Below are 23,044 nucleotides of genomic sequence, written 5' to 3'. Positions count from 1 at the left end.
GGTCCTATGGGGGTCCATGGGAACCTTATTAGTGGTATTGCTGGCCTGGGGGCCACCAAGGCCCTCTTCTCCCCTGACACCTCCAAGCACCTGCATCCAAAGGGCACAGCTGTGGCTTTTGCTGGCTCCTGCTCCATACGCTCAACAGCTCCAGCATGGAAATGGCTGAGATTCGAAATGGTTGGAGTGTTTTTTTCTTTCTCTCATCATGGCTTCTCCCACCTTCATGCACCCCATAGGTCTCTCCTCCTCTTCCCCTGAGCCCTAGCAGCCCCAGCTTGCCTGTCATTGCTTTTTAATAGATACGCATTAGTTGATTTGTGGGACAGAGTGATGCTGGGAACCATCTATTCTGCCATCTTGACCAGAAGCTATGTTCGACATTTTTTGTTGAAAATGAACATATAGAGGAGAGGATGCTGTCTTTTCTAGTTTGCCTAATACTGACCCAAGTGAGATTTCCCTATTGAATTCCACTGCCCAGAATTTCTTCCTTGGGGAGGTAGGGTGGGAGGTGAGAATGGTGGATAGGAAGCTATATATTTGCCCTATAACAACTTTTTAAGATTATTTCCTGTCCTCTGAAGATATCTTCAAGCTTATCTTTTATTTATTTAGAACATAATAAGCTAGAAAAGTCATTTATTGTTTGTAGTCTGATGGTTTCAATGTCTAAAGTCTGCTTCTATTGTCTGTGTTTGCTAGCTTTTACTCATGGTGTCCAGTTTCCTTGTGTGCCTGGTTATCATTGACCATAGTTCAGTATTTTAAAAAATTATTTATAGGAATAATATAAGGACTAACATAAAACTATCTATGCCTAGAGAAGATCTGCTTTTGTGATGTGTTTGGCCATACCACTCTCGGACGACCACCTTGAGCCAAGTCCAAGACCTGAGATTTCCTGGGTAACTAGAACCTGCATGAAGTCTGCTCCACTTCTACACCCTCACCCTGAGGGTATAGCCACTGGGCATCCAGCTTATAGTAGAGACAGCCTCCTCTCCTGGGCCTGGTTCCTGGCTTCCATTTCTGTCCCTTCTTTTGGCCAGGCTGCAGCCCATCCAGGAAAGTTCCCCATCCAGGATCAGTAAATACCCTCGGGGCAAAAGTGGCCTTGGGGCTCATTCACCTCTCTGGTTCCTATTCTCCCTTCCCTATTGATCTGATCATTTCTTACTGTCTTGTCAGCAATCTCATACTATCAAAGATTTCAAAAAATACTTTAGACAGACTTTATGGTAGTCTCCAATGGAAGAATTGGTCCAAATAGTTTAATCTGCCACTGCTAGGAAGTCTCATCTTAAAAGCTTCTGAAGAAATAACCAATTCACGGGGCTGGCCATTTAGCTCAGTTGGTTTGAGCATGGTACCGATACCACCAAGGCCAAGAGTTTGGATCCCTGTACCAGCCAGCCGCCAAAAAAAAAAAAAAAGAAAGAACTGACTCAGACCAAATTTAGGACCCTCCTAATAGTCGTTAAGAAACACCTAAAGTTTGATTTATGTGTCTTAAAACAAAATAATCAATTTTTCAATAAATGCATATTTAATTGTACTTACTGAGGTCTGTAGTTCGCAGAAGTACTGGTTTAGGGTCCTCAAAGGAAAGGGGGCTTTGGAGATAGGAAGGGAAGTGTAAAAGAATCACCTGCAGCATCAGGCTCTGCCATGGAGCAGCTGTGCAACCTTGGCCAAGGGAAGCAGCTCTTAATTGGTTTTCTCATCTGGAAAAAGGGACAATAATGCCTGTCTCACAGATTAAATGAGATCAAATGATACATTCAAAGCTATTAGCACAGTGTTAGGCACCTGTTAAGTGCTCAATAAACATTATTACCCCTAAAATGCTTATGTCCTCACCCATGCACTCACCAGACCACCCCTCTCTTCCCTGCAGGTGCTCACAGATCTAGTTGATGAGTTGAGAACCACTGCCTTGGTTAATGAACTTAGTTCCAATGATCCAGTTGCTAAGGATATTATTCTGAAGGCCTAAAAAGCAGGCCTCCTGAATTTTATCTCCCTTAGCTCATTCTGTGACCTACAGATTGAAAGGAGGACTATAATTCAGATGTGGAAAGGGCCTGGAGATCCTCCCGATAACAGGTACCCCTGCAGCCACATGGCAAGTTGTGCTGTTGCGATATAAAGCAGAAGGCTGTTAGAAAATAATCAAAAATTCTCTCAGGAAGCCCAATTATATTTTTACATCAAGAATCAAAATGCTGGTACTGCAGACTTTAGCCTATCATTCACAAACCTTTTATCCTGTAATTAAGCCAGATCTGCTGCTGGGCTAATTCTTCCCTGAATGACACCACCCTTTGAGCCAGCTCGTATGTCAGTAGAAGACTTCACTCTGATGATCTATTACACCAATACATCACCGCGGTGAGCTGCCTCCTTAATGATTTATCCATAACACATCATCAGAGTGAGGCACACTCATAATATACTGCTCAATAAGTCTGTGATGGCCAAGGGAGAAAGCCACAAACAGCAGCCCAGTCTGTGCCCTTACACAGCTGGTGTCAGGGCACGGGGCCCACACTGGGCTCTCCCATCCTAAACAAATGCTTATATAGGTAGGAGGGCCCTCATGACAACAGGCTTTTAAAACATAGACCATGACCTAAGAAAGTCCTATAAATCCAGAGCAGAAGGACCTTCGGTGCGTTGTGGGGTTTACCCTTCTAAGCCTGTTGTTTCTAAGCATTTTCTTTAAGCTCTTACTTAGTAGAAGGCTAGGGCCACTGTACTGCACAACCCCAGGGGGTGCCTTCCACACTGTAGTCTGTGCAAACAATGCCCCTGGGTTGCGCAATGTGCAGCCTGAGTCACCCCACATGGCAGCCCTGTAGGAGGCTAGACTCTGGCATCTGACTGCCTCTCTTGAAGCAAGGTTCCAGGAGTAACACTTCCTATTTAATGAGGTTGCTGTGAGATTGAATGAGATAATAGATGTACAGCACCTGTCACATAGTGAGCACTCAGCAAATGTTAGCCACTACTTAACAATTCTGAGAGCTAGGAAGCCTTTAGGTCCAGAGCTAGTGCAGCAGGCAACTCCTGTATATTATGTGCTTCATTCTATGGGACCCTGTCTAATTTTTATGTATTTATATGCTGCTTCATTCAAAAGAAAAGGGGGAGGTTGGCTGTTTAGCTCAGTTAGTTAGAATGCGTTATTTAATATCGCGGTCAAGCGTTCGGATCCCTGTACCAGCCAGCCACCAAAAAACACAAAAGAGGGCCGGCCCGGTGGCGCACTGCTACAGTGCGCCGCTTGGGAGCACGGTGGCGCTCCCGCCGAGGGTTCGGATCCCACATACAGACCGGTTCCCGCTCACTGGCTGAGCGAGGTGCGGGCGCGACACAGAGGGTTGCGATCCCGTTGCCGGTCCCGGTCCGGTACGGGCACGACACTGAGGGTTGCGATCCGTTGCTGGACATGAAAAAAGACAAAAAAGGAAAAAAAAAAAACCATAAAAGAAGGGCCGGCCCGGTGGCGCACTTGGTAGAGTGCAGCACTTGGGAGTGCGGCGGCGCTCCCGCCGAGGGTTCAGATCCCATATAGAGAGTGGTCCGCTCACTGGTTGAGCGCGGTGCGGTCGCGACACTGAGGGTTGCGATCCCGTTGCCGGTCATGAAAAAAGACAAAAAGGAAAAAAAAAAACCACAAAAGAAAAGAAAAATGGCAGAGAATAGATAAAAGAATGCTTACAGAAATACATACCAGGATGAAAATAAATAGATGGGGACATGTTGGTAAAGGGCAATAAAGATTAAACAAAATTTAATCAAAAGTAATGCACAAAAATAATGCCAAGAACTAGCAAGAGTGGGAACATGGGCACCCTCAGCACTCAGGTGGGAGCGTGAATCAGCACAGCCACTCTGGAGAGCAACCTGCCATCACCCAGACAGCTAGAGATGAGCACACCCTACAGCCCAGCAATCTGACTCCTAGGGTATGCCCTGGCTCAGAGAAACTCTTTCTTGTACATGTGCACAAGAAACAGGTATAATAATGTTCCCTGCAACATCCTGGGGACAGAAAAAAACTGGAAGCAACTTAAACATCCACCAGCAGGAAGATAAATGTGTAAGAACTATAGCCAACTCTTAAATAGCACACACCCTGTACCAGGAATATTTTAAATGACTGACATCTACTAAATGATTTAGTATTCATATCAATTTTATGAGGAAGGTGCTATCATTAGCCCCATTTTATAGATGAGGAAACTGAGGAACAGAAAGTTTAAGTAATTTGCCCAGGGTCACAGAACTAGTAAGTGGCAGAGCTGAACCGAGGCAGTCTGGCCCCAGGGCTGTGCTCTTAAACCCTACAAGTACATGTGTCTAGTCTTACTAGAACACTATAGTAGAATACTATACAGCAGTGAACAATGAATTAACCAAACTACACGTGGCAAAACAGGTAACTTTCAAAAGAAAACTCTTGAGCAAAAAGATCAAATTACGGGGCCGGCCAGTGGCTCACTCGGGAGAGTGTGGTGCTGATAACACCAAGGCCACGGGTTCGGATCCCACATAGGGATGGCCGGTTAGCTCACTGAGTGAGCGTGGTGCTGACAACACCAAGTCAAGGGTTAAGATCCCCTTACCGGTCATCTTTAAAAAAAAAAAAAAAAAAAGATCAAATTACACAGGGATGCATGTATTATAAAACCATTTATAATGTTTTAAAACATGCAAAACAATACTGTATGTTTGTTACAGATGCATACATTTGTAGAAAAATTATTTTTTAAATGGGAAATACAAACACCAAGTCCAGGAAGATACTTGCCACAAGGGTAGGGAAGAGGGAGAAAGGAATCAGGAATGAATACACAGGGGCCTCATTTGGATTTGCTAAGTTTTATGCCTAAAGCTGGCTGGTAAGTATGTGGATGTTTGATATATATTCTCTGTAATTTTCCTATGTCTGAAATGTTTCATAATAGTCATCATAGGCTCCTATCCCAGAGTTGCATGTGACTATAAGTTTAGCTCTTAATTTCCTTACAGCCAAAGCTAAGAAGGAAACTAAGATACCAAATTTGTCAAGCCACGAATGTAAACCACCCCTGTTGTTCAGAAGCACAGGGTCTCCTCAAAACAAGATGTGAAAGAAACTTCTCGCATGGGTCTTCACAGAGGAAAAGACGGGTAATAAATTCCTATGGGTAAAAAACCAAAAGTACACCTCATACAACCACTTCATAGCCTCATACGACCTCATACGACCACTGCCTCATACAACCACTTTCCTCGATGCATGCCAGTGGCTTAATGTTGAAGCAAGACTCAGAAGAAGCTGCTGTAGGAGGGGACCCATCTATGTCCTGGCGCCAGCATCCGGGACATTTCCACGTCTTCAGGAAGCAGGCAGACCCTGGGCATTGTTGCCTGGAAGCATAAGAGCCATCACCCTGGGCAGGACTCTCCTTCCGACACCTGCTCCTGGCTCTGGGACCGGTAGCTGTGGACACACCATCAAGGCACTCTCCAGGCATGGAAGGTAGGCCGCAGCCGGCGGCAGCAGCCCTGGGATCTTAAGGCATGTGCCGTTTGCCTAGAGCTTCTTACAATCACTTGACTTCTTGGACCCTGGGTCCATCCAGCTGTCTGTTTAAACCTTTGGTTCTTACCCTCATCTTATGAAATAAGGAGTCAAGACGTAGTTGATGGAACGAGCTATAGAGGCATAAGCATATTATGCCATGCTCTGAAGGTAGAGGAACCTGTATTGGTTCCCTAGGGCTGCCATAACAAATTGCTGCAAATTGAGTGACTTAAAACAACAGTGATTTATTCTCTCTCAGTTTTGGAGGCCAGAAGCCTGAGACCAAGGTGTCGGCAGGGCCATGCTCCCTGCAAAGTCTCTACGGAAGAACACTTCCTTGCCTCTTCCAGCTTCTAGTGGCTGCCACAATCCTTGGCTTTCCTTGGCTTGTAGCTGCAGCACTCCAATCTCTGCCCCCATCTTCACGTGGCTGTCTTTCTTCTTTGTGTGTGTCTGTTTCTAAATCTCTTTCTCCTTATAAGGACACCAGTCATTGGATTTAGGGCCCACCCTAATCCACATAACCTCATCTTAACTTGATTACATCTGCAAAGACCCTGTTTCCAAGTAAGGTCACATTCACAGACACCAGCGATTAGGACATCAATATATCTTTTGGGGGGACAAAATTCAACCCAAAACAGAATCTTAATTAGTGTTATGGATATATACCACACTGAAAGGAAGGGAGTCTAAGTTAACTAAACCCTCATCCATCATAGCAGAAAGCCAAGAGACAAAGACTGCAGCTGGTAAAGCAAGAAGTGGTGGTATAAGCTGATTATTTGGGGACCTGAAGAACCACCAGAAGCACTAAAAACTGATATCATTAAAAGTAGTTGGCCCCAGGGACAGGCCTGGGGTGGGAGGGGTGGAGAGCCTGTTCAGAGGACTGGGGAAATTTGAAGATGGACTAAAGACTATCATCCCTCGGCATACATGGGGGATAGGTTCCAGGACCCCCTGGGTACCAAATCCCAAGGATGCTCATATCCCTGATATAAAATGACATAGTATTTGCATATAACCTACACACATCTTCCTGTATACTTTAAATCATCTCTAGATTACTTATCATACCTAATACAATGTAAATACTGTGTAAATAGTTATACTGTATTAGTTCTAATGTGTATTATATTTCATTGTTGTATTATTATTCTTTATTGTTTCTTTTTCTGAATATTTTTCATCTACGGTTGGTTGAGTCCGTGGATGCAGAACCTGCAGATACGGAGGGCTGACTGTATGAGGTCATATTCAAGAATGACTTACCTACCACGTGATTAGGTTTAATAATGGTATTGTGTGGATATAAGAAAGGGTCTTATTTTTCAGAGAAGCATGCTGAAGACTTGGACAAGTGAGGTCATGTCTGGACCTGCTTTAAAATACTTCCAAAAAGGTATAGATGAGCAAATACAGCAAAGCATTAATAATGGTTTAGTCTACCTGATGAGCACAGGCAGGATCTTCATACTCCTCTCTCTGCCTTTCTGAGCAGTTCCATAATCAAACTTAAAAAGTGGGCAAGTATTTAATACGTCTTGGAACGTGCTTGCTTTCCTCATCTTTGCAGCTCTTCTTGGACCTGTGGATCCAAAGAACAGAATTTCAGAGACATTGTAGCTCAACCCCCTTATTTTAAAAAAGACTTACCGAAGTCATATACCAATTAGTGGACATAGTGGGGCCAGGCTGAGGTCACAGGAGCCTCACTCGGTGTCCCATCTGCTGTCCTATGCCATCTTCTGCCTCATTTTTGGACTAAATGAGCTATTTTTAAATGTCAGTAAGCAATGGTGGCACACAGTTCTTTTTCCTTTTTAAAGGCAGATATTGCCTATGGGCCATTGGGTTCTCAAATGTAAGAAATCTTGATTATATCTTGAAACTTTTATTCTCTTCAACATGACAGTAGAGTATGTTCAAGTCTTTAGATCTTAAAGTAACCCCTTTGGGGCAATGCATGTATCAGCTGAGCAACAAACATCTGTCAGCTACCTTTCATTAATATTAATTATAAGTGGTCAGTGGCTCAGGGGACCTAAGTCCTGCAGGTGAGATTTTCCTAAATTTGACCTTCTTAGACTATACAGGTGTTCAAAGTATTTCTTTTAAGAAGCCATTCTAAGGGGGCCAGCCCGTGGCTCACTTGGGAGAGCGTGGTGTTGACAACACCAAGTCAAGGGTTAAGATCCCCTTACCAGTCATCTTTAAAAAAAAAAAAAAAAGAAGGGCCGGCCCGGTGGCGCACTGGATAGTGCGCCGCTTGGGAAGCGCGGCGGCGCTCCCGCCCGAGGGTTCGGATCCCACATACAGACCGGTTCCCGCTCACCAGCTGAGCGAGGCGCGGGAGCAACACCGAGGGTTGGGGTCCCGTTGCCGGTCCCGGTCCGGTGCGGGGGCGACACTGAGGGTTGCGATCCGTTGCCGGACACGAAAAAAGACAAAAAAAAAAAAAAAAGAAGCCAGTGTAGGAACTCCAATCATCAAAAGAGAAGAAACAAACAGTTCCAACCCTGAGAACATGCTATATTGGAGGTTAGGTCGCCCAGAAGGCCAGGAGAAGACATAGCCAGAGACAGGAGACTGTAGAACATTCTGGTACCCTTTGTCTGCCTGGAGCTCAAGTTACCGGACCCATCCTACTCATCTGGCCTGTCTCCCATGGCCCCCGTCTCTTCTCTGACATCCCATAAGTGGGAAAGTTAGGGATGGGGCAGGGTTGCCAAAGACCAGCTCTGCCTTCTTAGGATTTAAATTGGAATTTTTCTGGGATTAAGGCCGCTGTCTCATTTTAACCTCAGGGGCCCCATGGGCCTTGCTGGGCAGGGGGACACTCAGGCACTCACTGAGATGGACTAGACCCCAGCACTGAGCTCTCCCATTCCCCAGTGTGTAAACGGAGGCCCTGCCCGTGCTATGAGGGTTAGCATGTGGCTCCTGGCAGTAGGGGTAAAGCAAGCCCATTGTTCCTGACATTCTACCCTTATGGGGTTGGAAGCCTTGAGCAACCAAAGTGACATATACGCCAGGCTGGCTCCCGGCAGGAAGCCAGGCCTGAGGAAGGCAATGAGCTCCAGGAGGGCGGACAAGGCCCTGACCCATGCTGTGGAGATGGAGCTGGGCCATTTCGCCTCTCTTGGCAGGAGCCAGGGAAACTGGTGATAAAGCTCAGAACCTCCCATCTACGCATTTAATATTCAAGAGATAACCCGGAGCATGCTGAGGGTTTAAACTGCACTCCAGGAGAGGGTTTGAAGAACAATCGGCATCTCCTGCAGAATCCTTTAGCAGGCAGACTGGAAAGCCAGCATCCCTCCCCTGGGCTGCTCCAACCCTGCTGGGACCCAGCCTCCAGGCCGCTGCTTCTGGGGTAAAGTCCAGCACCATCACCGTCAACTTCTTCCCCACATCTTCATTTTGTGTGACTGTAGAAAGATTGAGAGTTTACAAAGTTTTGCCATGGCTAGCATCTTGTGTTCTGCACCCCCAAACATCCTTGGTGCTGATATTATTATCCCCATGTTAAAGATGGGGAAACCATTCATTTGTTTATTCATTCACTCAATAAGTATACTTTCAACAATCTATAGGTTTCAGATTCTGTGCTGGGGCTGGATATGTCTCATAATGGTTGAGTGATTTGTCCAAAGCCACAGACACACAGGAGTTCCAGCATCAGGATTCAAACCCAGTTCTCTTAAGACTTCGGGAGAAAAGAGGCCAGAGCTCTTCCTCTGTGACCCAGCTGGGTGACACACTTTGCTCTTGTGCTCCTCTGGCCTAGCATCCCAGGTAACCAGAGGCAGGGGGGTCTCACCGCCCACCTGCACACCAACCAGGGTAAAATGGAGTGGGGGGGCACGAGATGATGGAAGGACACGGATAGATCTGTCTGGCCTCCAGGCCCCACCCCACCCTGCCCACCATTTCAGCTCCCACATCCCGTGGCCTCCCCAGGCCTTCACAGGGAGGAGGACCAGAGGGAGGTCCAGAAACTCCTGCCCCAACTGCCGACCAGCACCAGACCCCTTGATGAGATTGGACCTATTTTGTTTGGCTGGGTCTCTATGTAGTGACCCTCTGGCATTTCCCCTAAACTGGGGAATGGGGGAGAAAGAAAGCAGGAAAGCAAAGAGGGCAGAGTGAGGAGGTAAGAGAGATGGAAGGAGAGCCATTAGGACATTGGTTTCCACACACACACACAATTTGCCTGAGATAACTAAATAGAAAGAAGTTTTTCAGTGAAACCTACCAGCATTGGGTAATTTCCAAGAATAAACAAGTTCTCAAGATGTTCTTTGGTTGTTTTGTTTTGTTTTGTTTTTTCCCCTAATTTTTATTAATTTACTTATTTGATACTAGAAGGAAAGTAACTACTGGGGGTGGGGGATTGAGAACACTAAGGATTTCAAGGAGTAGCTGGTAAAAAGGAACACAAAACTTTTTTTTCCCCCTTTTAATTTTTTTAGCAGCTGGCTGGTAAGGAGACTCAAACCCGTGACCTTGCTGTTACAAGGCTGTGCACTAACCAACTGAGGTAACCCACCCACCTAACGATACCCCTTTTTGTTTCTTCTCCATATGAATTTAATGCATGTTCATCCCCACCCAGTGGGAATGAACAGTTGCTGAGAGCCTTCCAGGCATTGAGAGCAAAGACTGCTCGCCAGGAACTTTGCTTGTCTTCTCATTAATCCTTACAGCACCTCGATGTTATTATTCCTGTTCTACAGATAAGGAAATTGAGGTCCAAGTTAAGGTCCAAGTTGAGGTCCAAATGAGGTCACTAATTCCCCTAATGTCACAAGACAAAGCAGTAAATCAGGGTTTCAAACCCAGGTCTGCTCCTCCGAGGCCTGGGTTTTTCCACTGCTCCGCACTGCTCTCTGCCTGCGCCACTCTCTCCTGCTGTCCTCCACAGCAAATTCGCAGATGTGTTATTGACTGGAGAAGGTTAGGAAACACTGCTCTGGCCAGAGCCTCCAGGGGCTCAGCGTGGTTAGCTCCTTCCTCTCCTGCTCCTATTATGGAGCAAACAGTGCTGGTTCCCCGCAGGCCTTTGTCGTTTGTCTCGTGGCCTGTCCTCTCCCATCTCTACCCCATCCCAATAGCACCCCAGGACCTCAGCTTCCTAAATCTCAGCCAGAACATTATTTTACAAGGACACTGGCCAACCTTGAAAGACAAGGTACCCCGAGGCAAGGAAATAAAAATGATTGTAGTTGAACAGCATGAGAATGCAGTGCCATCTAGTGGTGCTGGAGCTGGTTGGTCCCAGGCGGTGACATTTTCAAACCATCAATACCTTATTATTAACCATAATCACAACCTGATGTTTACTTTTGGAGAAATGTTCAGCAGCAAGAGATGCACATGCACTTTTTTGCATGTTTCAGAGGCCTGTGATCCTAAATGCCACAATGACTATTAAACAGTGTCCCACCCGTGAGCAAACAGGAGGGAGCACAGATTGATTGTATCTTTTTCATCTAAGCTGCTCACCAAAAACAAAGCAACTGTTGAAGCCACTGACCTTTCACTAACTGCTGGAAGGAAAATGCTTGATAAATAATAAATAGACCACTACTGGATATTGCTTAGAACCATCTTTTAATTAAAAGAACTGAGCAACTGGAAGGTCTGGTGACTGATGTTTATTTAAGTTGCAGTCCAGAAAAGGCATCAATCGAAGGTAAAACTATACTCGAAATGTATTTTCGTTGTCAGCTAGCATGCAACAAAAATGCCCTCTGTAACCCGTGTGGATAGATACAGGAGGAGGGTGGTGGTGGCGACATTTTGTGGGGACATAAGTGTTAACGTCCTGCCTCCTTTGCCTTCCCCTAGCAACCTTCTCATTTTCGTGCTGCAGCCATGACCACTTGTCTGGTTCAGCATCTCCACAGAAACCGCTTCAGTGCTGGGCTCATCCAATCAGAGACCCACTTGCCACACTGAGCGCTACCCTAGGAGTGACATGAAAGCCATTTCCTGTCTTTTCCACAGGAAGACAGGTGTCCTTCCTCCACCAGCCAAGGTGACCTCAGCCAAGTTGCTCATGGAACCTGCTCAAGCATCCCTCACCTCATCGAGCATGGTCAAAGGCTCGAAACACGTGACTAACTTAGCCAGTGTGTCTTCCTTCTTTTTGGCTGTTCTGGAATAGAGTGCAAGAACATGGAGAACAGGAAGAAAGTAACAGCCACGGACGTCCCCAACCCCGCCCTGACTCGACCCTCCTTTCCTCATTTCTGGCTCCACAGCCATCTGGCTGAGGCAGTGCCAGCATGCTTTCACTATCAGCACCACATTGTGTCGTACGCCCTAACTCCCAAGTACTCAGGAAAACTACCCACCCCGCTCCGCATCAGGCTTGGTCACAGACAAGAGCTAAGAAGGATGGATGAGACCCAACAACTTCAGCATGCCACATCTGGGTTCCCAGGAGAGAAGGCAGCCACCAGTGCTAGCTTCAGAGAAAATCTTATCCTCCTTGAACGACTTTGTTTAAAAAAAGAAATCTAGGGCTGAGCCCGTGGCGCACTCGGGAGAGTGCAGCGCTGGGAGCATAGCAGCGCTCCCGCCGCGGGTTCGGATCCTATATAGGGATGGCTGGGGCGCTCACTGGCTGAGCACGGTGCGGCCGGTCTCAAAAAGGACAAAAAAATAAAATAAAATAAAAAAAGAAATCTGCTGAACAGTTTTAAGTGGCAAGCCATCATTTATTTGGAGAGAAATGTATCACTTTAATAAAATCAGGAATCCTTTGGAGACAAAATATTGTGTAATACCACTTTTATTACCAGGGAACTCAGCACTAACTATCATACAAAACTGAAAATAATTAGGCTAGCCTTTTAAGGACACCAATTAAGGATCAGGTCTACCCAACAAAAGCAAAGGCAGAGAACTCTGTAAAATCTGAATCCAGGACCACTTAAACAAGTCTCAATGTTCAGATGATGGAAGATGTGGAACATGTTTCCTTTGCTGGCTTTCTCATTCCTCCTATCCTTTAACTGAGGGCATTCACCTGGCACGCCCCCAACATCCTGTGTCTCTCTACACTCCCCCTTGGAGACCTCATTCTCCTGGCTCCAAATCTTACCCCCAGACTAGGGGTTTTCTCCCTCGCTCCAAGGCACCTATCCCATCTGTCTGCCACCTGGATGTCTCACTGTCTTCTCCAACTTAGCAGGTTGAGGATTGAAGCTCTGCTCGTCCACCTGGATGTCTGTTAGTTATGCTGCTAGTATTCTGGTCACTCAGGTTTGTGACCCTGGAATCGCTGCCTCTCCTTTGGTTTCTCACGTGTTATCTCTTCCCTCCCTCCCTGCCCACTCCCCCGACCTCATTCTTTATATCACTCGTAGGCAAATCTTCCTTCGACATGACACTGCCTTCCCTACCTCCTTCCCCCGCTCAAACTTTCCTATACCCAACTGAACTCCACCGTGATCTGATCCCATCCTATCTGTTCAAACTGGTCTTCCACTACTCCTCAGAACTGTAATTAAAGAACGTCACACATATTACAAATGACCCCTGCATTCACTATCTCAATCAATCCTCACAACACTAACTGGAAGCCAGAGACAAACATTGTCCTTATTTTAGAGGCTGGGAGACTGTGAGAGGCACAGTAAAACCAGTCTCCACAACTGGAACTCAGATCTTCAGACTCGCCTTGTGGAAACTTCACTGTAAGTAGGACACATGCCTTCCTCTGCTTCAGCTCAGCAAACCCACAAGAGGGTTTGCTCCTGAAAGGCTGTTTAATGCTTCGGTGGATACGAAGAGAAAGAATTTCTGTCCCCATTCACACTCTTAGTAGGGGAAGAATAGTTACCACTTGAATGAAGGCCACACTAAATTAGGCAGGAGTACAAACAGTAGAGCAGGTATACCAAGAGCAGTGAGGCGCTTTGTGTGCATCTGTAAGGGGGTTCAACAGGGACTTGACACTTGATTTGAACGTTGGGTAAAGTTTCCAAGCAGAGACATCACTCGAAATGGGCACTGAAGAGCACGGTGTCACGGTGCTGCTCCTGGCAGAAGAAACCGCACGCATGCTTCAGTCCTATCCACCCTCCCTGGGTCTGGTGCGGTACTCCTAGATTAGTCCAGAGCTGATCCCTCACCCCCTGTACCCTGACAGTAGTTTTAAAGGATTCCTGTTCATCGTGTTTCATAAGTCACTCTTCATCCCAACTTGATTTTAAGCTCTTTAAAGGTAAGAATGAGGTCACACTTCCATTTTCTCCAGGAACACCATGGGGACCTACTGATAACTTTTGCCCAAACTACGGGAATAGTTCTCAGTCCAAGTAAGTTTCACACATTTCACTGTTTTGATCACTGAGATTCAACCTAAAGAAATCAACGAGTGACAGCAGCTTTTTCCCTGCCCAGAGGTTTACTATAGAAGGATACCCTTCTACCAGGCTTAGGCCCTCCTCGTGAGAGTCCCAGTCTGGTTTAAGAAGATCAGAATGTGTGGGGATACAGGCATTCTCATACCTTGCTGGTGAGAGTATGATTTGGCGCAATTTCTGTGGAGGATCATATCAAAATTGAAGATCCAGCATCCAGCTGGATCTGGTATCCCATAGTTATACTAGCCCATGGGCAGCACAGTAAATCATAGAAACAATGAACATTTTAATCAACTGGGAACTGATTAAATCACGATGTATCCATTCAAAGGATCTCTGAGACATATTAACTGGAAAAACAAGGTACAGAACAATATGCATAGTGTCCCCATATATATGCCCAAAATATATCAGGAAGGCCACACAAGGAAATGGTGATAGTGGTGGCCCCAGGGGAGGGAAAATAGGTGGCTGGGGGACAGGGATAGAAGGGAGACTGGCTTTTTACCTTTAAATTTTGAACCACGTGCAAGTATAATTTTTTAGGGAATTATGCCACAAATAACTTTCTTAAAAAGTCTTCATCACTGTGGCAAAGAAATTGCCTTTAAAACCCACAAACACAAGGCTTAGAGAGATAATCAGTGACCATAGTTGTTCCTCTGAGAAAAGAACCATCTCCTTCACCTGCTTGGCATGTCCTCTTCCCAAGATCTGGCCTATATTTGGTACCCAGTGGTTGCCTATTGTCTTTGAATGGATGAAATTTACTTCTCCATCTAAAAGTAAAGCATTCCCCATACACGAGGAATTGTAGAACAGTGTTAACAGTTGAGGGGGGAGCAGCATGGCTAAGAATTGCTTTGCCTCATGTGCTCACTTACCTTCATTAATTGAGCACCCACACGCAAGGATGTGTACAGGCTGCCTTACAGTCTACCAGGAGAGAAGAGACTGTACACAAAGAACAATCAGGTAGAAAAGCTACATGATGTTTAAAATAAGGAATTTCTGAAGCAGCTAATTACTAATAGCTGAAAACCAGTGGCTTGAACACATATACAAAGGCTATACTCTCTGAGGAGTATTTCATTTATTTAATAAAAACATGAGGAAATGAGGAAGGGAGGACAGTTGATAGGGACTTAAAAGCACACCTTGGCACCAGGGAGGCAGGTGGATGCTGGTGGAGAGCATCTAGCTGCCTCCCCTTTTGGCAATCCAGTTACCTACAGAGATGCCATCTGAATTCAGTCTTTAGCTGATATAATCATTTATTCATTCATTCGTTCGTTCAACAAATATTTACTGAGCAGCCTACTATGTGCAGGCCTATGTTGACTGTCTCCAGTACATTCAATCCATAGATTAAAGTTACAGTTTTGGCCTCTGTTCATCATTAATGATAGGTCCTCGCTCTTACCCCCAATGACCAAGCCAGTGTGGCCTCTCAAGTTGAAGGTCGATAGTTCTACAATAAAAAGTACAAAAATTAGCTGCAGACAAATAGTGGTTGGCCAAGGGACCACACCACATGTGCAAGTAGAAGTCTGATGGATTCAGAGAAGAGATACATACCAGATACCAAATGTAGTCAGCCCACATGCTAATGCAAACATCTGAGCAAACCTACTCAGAATGAGTTCCATTCAATCTTTTATAAAGGTTTTCTCATGTTATTTACAATTTCAAAGTAAATTTACTTTATAAGGATCTAGGGAATTCTTTATTTAGTAATGTCCTAACATAAAAGTTCACATAGCTGCTTCTTTCAAACCATAATACGGAGCTTTATGACAACCCAGAAACAGGAATTAAGAGAAGACAAACATAATGCCTTAGAGATCAAGAAACATTTACACAGTTCAACTGTTAAAAATAGCTCAACATTCATCTAGTGGGTACAGAGTGGTTGTCAGTATACACAGTATACAAGTCCTTCAGGGAGGCAAGAGACCTTTTGACTGTTCTTCAGGTGCTTCCAAATGCTGGTCTGGTGGAACTTCTTTCTGAGGCTGGTTTTCTTCCAAAGCAGTCTGGGGTATGACATGCATGTGTTCAGATTTCCAGGACACACGACTACCTCCTTGTTGCTTAAAAGACCAGATATAAGTATGTCACACAGATGTTATCATTTTTCACTCAATTAATTGGCTGAAGCCATGTAATTAGGCACATTCTGTCACTGAGTGAAAAATTTAGCACTAATATCTTAGATCAAATTATATTCTAACAAATAGTAAACATGATAAAAATGTCTATAGAACCACAATTTCAAAAGCCCTAATAACAATTCACTTGTTCCTAGTAGCAGTCATTACCACAAAATTCCAGTATATTCAATCTAACAGTATTTGACATGGAGTTTAAGAACATCATCCAAGGTTGGGAAAAGAAAATCAAGCCTCCCTTTAACTTCTGACAAATAGGCAGCTAATCCTAATAAAAATTTTAACAATAAAATACTCACAGCTTTTGCTTCTCCTATTCGTCTTAAAATGACACCTTCTGCCAATAAAGCCTTCCCTGTTTCCACAAATAACTTTTCTTCATCTGTTTCTCCAAGTTTCTGTAGCTCAATGTATTTCTCTACAAATCTGGAATTCCAAACAGTCACGTGTTAGGTCTGTATGTTAGAGTTGTCAAGACAAGCTATTACACAGTATCAAGTATTCCCTTAACAGATCTTCCTATAGGAACATTTTCTTTCCTCAAGTGGAATTCAACAAAATTTCTCAAACTGATAACTAAATACCTCAATAAAATAAAGTGAAATAAAAAGTATCCCAGGACTTACAAAATAGCTTACCGTTGACAGGTAGACTTGAAGTTTGGATTGAACAGATCAAATGCTTTTTGACCAGATCCATAAGCAGAATAAAATTTCCTAGAAGATACAAATAACACAGTATATATCTCCAATTATAGAGGCTGGCCGATTGGCTCAGTTGGTTAGTGTGTCACCTGATAGCACCAAGGTCAAGGGTTTGGATCCCCAAACCAGCCAGCTGCAAATAAGTAAACAAACGAATAGATAAATCTCTAATTATACACTGTGGCCAAAAATGGAGTAAAAGAAATAACTGCTAGGCCCTGAGGGGAGTTAAGTATAGCATGATCTACATAGCCTAAGCTGAACAGTTTTGTTTTTTAAATAAATAATGCATGCACACAGTAAGTACATCAAATGGTACAAAAAGGTGTCCAGTAAAAAGTAACACTGCCTCCCCCTTCCATACTCTAATCGCTTAGTTCCCCTCCCAGGAAGCAACATTAACCAGTTTCTTATATATTCATCCAGAAATACTCCACCAATATACAGGCATATATGCATCTACCATTCCTTTCTCCAGCCATATTTTTTAACCCAAAGAATGGTAAACACTGTGTTACATCTTGCCTTTTTAAAAACTGAGGTGAAATCTGCACCATTTTTAAGTGTACAATTTAATATGACATTTAGTGCATTCACAGTCATGCAACTATCACCTCTATCTAGTTATATTTTCCAATTTTTTGATCTTGCCAATTCGATAGGTAAGAAACTATACCTCACTAGAGTTTTAATTTGCTTTTAAAGAGACTGCACACTTTTTCAAGTTGAAAAGCAAACTGAATTTCCATTTCTATCAACTGTCCATGTTCTTTGCCCATTTTTCTATTTGGTGGTTGCTGTGGACAAAATGTTTGTATCCCACCCCACAAATTCATATACTGAAACCCTAATCGCCAATGTGATGGTATTTGAAAACGGGACCTTTGGGAGGTAATTAGGCATGGGTAGACCCCTCATGATAGGGTTAGTGACCTTATAAAAATAGGAAGGAGAGAGCTTGCTTCCTCTCTCTGCTCTCCCCCCACATGAGGACACAGCAAGAAGATGGCCCTCTTCAAACCAGGAAGAGGGCCCTCGCCAGAACCCAACCATGCTAGCATCCTGATCTCACACATCCCAGCCTCCAGAACTATTGAGAAATAAGTTTCTGCTGTTTTTAAGCCATCTAGTCTATGAAAATTTGTTACAGCAGCCCAAACTAAGACAGTGGTCTTCTTCTTAATGATTTATAAGCAGACTTTGTAGCCATATAAATAGAAAATTAGTCCTTTATCATACAGGCTACTAAAAATTTTCCCAGTTTGTTGGTTGTCTTTTGATTTTGCTTATGGTTCTTTTTTCGTGCAGGAAATTTTAATATTTTATTTTATGGCTTTTGGATTTTATGTCATGTTTAGAAAGGCCTTTAACCACTCAGCTTATTTTTAAATTCTCCCATGTTTTCTTTGAACACTGTTATAATTTTACTTTTTACATTTAGGTTTTGATATATCTGGAATTTTTGTTCTTAGAAATATAAAAAACAAACCAAAAAAGCCACAAAGATAAAGGTTCAATGAATTATATAAATACAAGGTGTTATTACTTTGGCATTAATAATAATAATATTTAACCAGAAAGAGGGAGCAGTAAAATATTTTCCAGTGATCTATCTCCCAATTCCAGTGCTATCCACAGTAGCACAAATGGTTTTATTGCATTAATGAACCACAAAAGCATCCTGACCAAGTGTATGCAATGGATCTGAGCAGAAGGTACTGAAAAAAAGTATTTTACTCCCCCAAAGATGTCGTTTCCTACCCTAAAACTTTCCAAGTAGAGCAAGAACATACTTGTTCTGCTACCTCAAAGCAGTGCTATGAAAAAAAAAAAAAAAGAATCCTCAAATGATACGTATGTGCACCAGTGGAAAATATAATGACTTTATAAATTCCACTTTCTTGCATCCAGGAATAGCGGTAAGAATAAGGGATACGTATTAACTTTAATTAGGCACAATCTCTGGTCTTACCGTTTAAGAGAAAAGGAACCAGACAAATTCTAGGTACTAAAAACTAATTGACATCAGTATTTGAAAGGGCTTTGTCAGTAAATTCCCAGTGAGTGATTTACCACTTACTTAGATCTGAGATATGTGGATAGGGAAGCTAAATGTGGCCATAGAAGAGGTTTCTAACCAACTGTTCTAGAAGTTGTTTCAGGGAGCTAATAAAACTCTGATGGCCACTCTCCAAACAGCCCCAAACCTGGCCTTCCATTCTTCCTGTCCAAAGGATTTTCTCTCATGTCTCCCTCTACTATCCTTACGGTTCATTCGTTCATTAATTTCTCCATTCAAGAGATAATTAATGATCAATTTACATACCACACGCTGGGCTAGTCACTGAGAATGAACATGACAGTGCCTGGCCCATAGTAGTGCTTAATAAATGTTTGTTACTGAATGAAGACAGGACGTTTGGCATGCAGAGCCATTAACGACAGGCTAAGGCCATAATAGGGGCAATGTGAACAAAGTATTCAGGGTATACAAAAGAGGAGACACTAACACTGGGAGGCAGCAGAGAAGTAGTCCCAAAAGAATGTGACATCTGAGCTGTTCTTTCTTACTATGAAAAAAGTAGAGAGCTTTAAAGAAATTTTTAAGAATGTTGCTGGGAAACCATTAGAAGCACATTTTCCATGGAGAAAGGAGAAGAAGAGATTAAAGAATTACTATTTCTACTAGTTTCAATACCTGATTTGCACTTTGAAAGTGACTCAGAAAAACTTAGTTGAGTTCACTGAAAAAGACCTTCTAAAACTCTCTAAGTCTAAAGGTAAGAAAGCCAACAACAACAAAAAAATTGGTAGATTTGAATACATAAAATACTCCAGTCCCAAGCATGATGTCTGGCACAATGCTTGCTATATAAAAGGCACCACAAAAAACATTTGTAAAATGAACTAATCAACTTCTATACATTAAAAAAAACATTATGAGTGGCAAATACATGAAAAAATATTTGCAATGTATTAGTCAAAGAACTAATATCTTTAACTCTATAACTCTTATTGATAAATAGTAACAATTATTAAAGAACATGGATATTTCAAAAATAAATTCAAATGGCCAGTAAACTTAAAAATAGGAAACTCATTACTAATCAAAGAAACAAATTAAAATCTAGGCACTATTTTAAAACTATCTAGATCAGAAAAAAGTTTAAATAATCACTATCAATGCAGACAAGGATAAAGAACTCTCAGATACTGCTAATCAGAGTATAAACTAGGACAACTTTTTCTTTTTTTAAATAAAAAAACTTACAGCACCCAGTATTCCAAGGTGGTCTCCCATCCAACCACTAACCAGGCCCAACCCTGCTTAGCTTCCTAGATCAGGGGAGATGGGGCACCTCAGGGTGGTATGGCTGTAGACTTGAAACAAATTAGGTAACTGCAGCAGGATTTTTAAACATGTTCACATTGTTTGACCTCTCAAAACCACCCTAAGGAAATAACTAGTGTTACAGAGAAAAATATATATTCAAAAATATTGCTTTAATTATAGCTAATATTATATAAACACCATAAATGTCCAACCCTAGGGAAGTTGTTAAATATAGAACATTCACAATAGGTTAACGTATTTCTTAAAATGTATAACATGGGGAAATGCTCATAATAATGTTAAGTAGAAAAAAGGACACAAATTATTTGTAACATATGTTACCGATTAAATGTATATGCACATATATACATAGTAAAAAATGAAAGGAAACAAACCTAAATGTTGTTAACAACAATAATAATGGTTAAAATTTATTGAAGGCTTACTTTGTGCCAGGCACTGAACTAAAAACTTTTTAATGGATCACCTTATTTAAACTTTACAACTCTATTAAGTACTATTATTAGATTTTACTCTGTGGAAATGGAAGCTTACAAGGGTAATTTGCCCAAGGTCACACAGCTGAGTAAGTAACACAGCTGAGAAGTAGCACCGCTTGCCTTGAAACCATACTTTATTATGGTTTTGATTATTTTATTTGATTGTTTGATTATGGTTCCGATTATTTGATTACAGGTAATTTGTGCTTTCTTCTTTATGCTTTTCCTTTGTTTCTAAATTTTCTACAAGGATGTATTACTTTTATAATAAATTAGGAAATAAATGCTAAAGAAATAAAGAACACAAGCACTTTCCCTCAAATTTCTAGTGATGATTTTTATTTTTAAATCTCTTGGACTGTTGAGCATCCTTCTGTCTGAGTGGCTTCAAAGATCACAAGTACTAGATCCATAGACCAAGTTCCTCCTATCTCCCCTCCTGGAGAAAGCAGGCACAGTGACCAACATCAGCTTGGAACTGGAGATGTGATTCCCAGATCTGCCACCCTCCTGTGTAAACACATGAAGTTAACTTCCTTGAGCATCATAGTCCTCTCGAATTAAATGGAGACAAGGAGCCTACCTTACAGCATTAAGGCAAGGCCTATGAGATAATGAGATGCAGCCTGTAAAGAGGTTATCACAGCACTTGGCACAAAGCAGATGCGCAGAAACAGGTGGTTATAACTGCAATGATCTGTCAGTTGCTGGGCTCCAAATGCCACTTCTCAGAACTTTTTTTCTCTCACTACAGCGGTGAGGGGCTGATCCCCTCATCTGGCTGGACATATAAGACCTTCTCCACAGGACAATCCCCGACTTAATTCCTTACTTGAGTTATCAGACTGCTACCTAATCCTTTCCTTCTGAAGTTCTGTAGCCTCCTGTCCACTAGATGGGCTGCATACTCACGCTCTAATCCGATCCTCATAGTACAAGATGTCCTGGATGGAAGCTTTGGCTTTGCCATATCGCAAGCGGGGTCTTCGAAAGACCGGCTCCTTCAGTGGGGGAAAGGCTTCATATACATCATACCAGAGGGGCTTCTCCTTCAACACTCCAGCCCGAATCAGGTTCCGAGTCCTTAGGGAGAGAACGGGAAAAAGGTCGGTCAGTTACGACAGCCTGCCAAAGCCCCTGAATCAGTTCAGCACACCTTGGGACGTCAAAGTTATCGCGCAGTCCGCAACACAGATCAGTGGGAGGAGGGCGGAACAGGGGTGTTCCCCACCTACGGGAAGGACGTTTTCACACCCCAAGCCAAGCTAACAACGCTCAGGGGTTAAGACCTTCTGTCTTCTCCTTATATGCATCCGACCCCTGTTCCGTCACGGAAAACGCAAAGACGGTTCAGTCAGGCCCACCAGCCTCTTCCTCCCTTCCTCTTCCTAGAGCCCCCCACTCGGGGAGGACGGGAGGTGCAATCTTTAACATGACAGACAAGAAATTCAAGGAGAGACGTCGTCGGAGCCAGGAGAGAGCACGAGAGAGGGCCTCACCCGGCGCAGAGACCCGACCCCCGCAGGACGCCTGGCCCTGCTCAAGCCCACCCAAGGAAGAGCGTGACCCGATGAAAGCCTCCGCCCGGGAAAGGCACCCGCAGGCCAGCCCCGGCTCCAAGCACACACCGCGAGAAGACGCTCCCCACGGTTTCCAGCCGGCTCCCCGCCATGGCCGGCCTCCGGGATAGAGCGCCAGTAGCCGCTACCGGAACCGGAAACGGCCGCGGCAGGTAAAGGGGGCACAAGTTGCTGGCCGAGTCAAGGATCGCAGTTCTTACACCACTGCCGCGTCGGGAGAGCGGGGGCCAGGAAGAAGCAATTGATGGGCCGAACGGGCGCGCTCCGGGCTACCTGTTAGCCTCGAGACAGGAGTAGTCGATAGCCGAGCCAAAGCCCGGCGGAAGTAATAAATGACCGATCTGGGGCAGGGATTCATTATGGTGGTCGCTTCACCCTTTCTGGCCTTATTGAGACAACTCCTCTGGAGAATGTGGGGCCGCGCGGAGGGAAGGTGGTGCGGAGAGCGGGGGCGAGGCACGGCCTACCGTCCTGGGGGAGCCGCCCCGTGGGAAAATAAAGGCAGAGATTTGAGGTCGCCAACTCTAGACCCCGAGGGCCTAACCTTGGTCAGACTACGCAGAAGGAAAACGAAGCCCAGGGTCACACGAGACCCCAGGCCTGGCCTCTCCGCCTCCGCCGCCGCCTAGCGCTCCCCACTAAGCCCTCTGTCCCTGGCGCACCACCTGCATCCACGCTAACAGGGATGCTGCCTGCAACTGGCGTTTCCTCCGTGGGAGGCGTCGCTGGCTTCCTGCCCCTGTTCCAGGGCACACTCAGCTCCTGGCTGAGGCTCCCCAAACTTGATACCAAC

General features: G+C 44.1%; 1 protein-coding gene across 2 annotated transcripts; it reads right to left on the bottom strand.

The window, feature by feature from the left end:
* Nucleotides 1–15,038: 15,038 nt before the first annotated feature.
* MRPS23 (mitochondrial ribosomal protein S23) lies at nucleotides 15,039–22,406 on the bottom strand. 2 transcript variants are annotated; one of them, XM_008588939.1, is made up of 5 exons: nucleotides 22,300–22,406; nucleotides 21,584–21,754; nucleotides 16,772–16,849; nucleotides 16,433–16,559; nucleotides 15,039–16,055 (listed from the first exon to the last, which is right to left on the bottom strand). In XM_008588939.1, the coding sequence occupies exons 1-5, from the start codon at nucleotides 22,341–22,343 to the stop codon at nucleotides 15,903–15,905; spliced, it is 573 nt and encodes a 190-aa protein (XP_008587161.1). In that variant the 5' UTR covers nucleotides 22,344–22,406; the 3' UTR covers nucleotides 15,039–15,902. The 2 variants fall into 2 exon arrangements, with proteins under 2 accessions (XP_008587161.1, XP_008587167.1); XM_008588945.1 differs by having other exon boundaries at nucleotides 15,039–16,049.
* Nucleotides 22,407–23,044: the final 638 nt, after the last annotated feature.

The sequence above is a fragment of the Galeopterus variegatus genome, unplaced genomic scaffold, assembly GCF_000696425.1.
Source record: "Galeopterus variegatus unplaced genomic scaffold, G_variegatus-3.0.2 Scaffold133, whole genome shotgun sequence".
In the NCBI taxonomy this organism is placed as follows: domain Eukaryota; kingdom Metazoa; phylum Chordata; class Mammalia; order Dermoptera; family Cynocephalidae; genus Galeopterus; species Galeopterus variegatus.
Note: the sequence above shows the minus strand (reverse complement) of the source record. Positions and strands in the feature narration are given on the sequence as shown.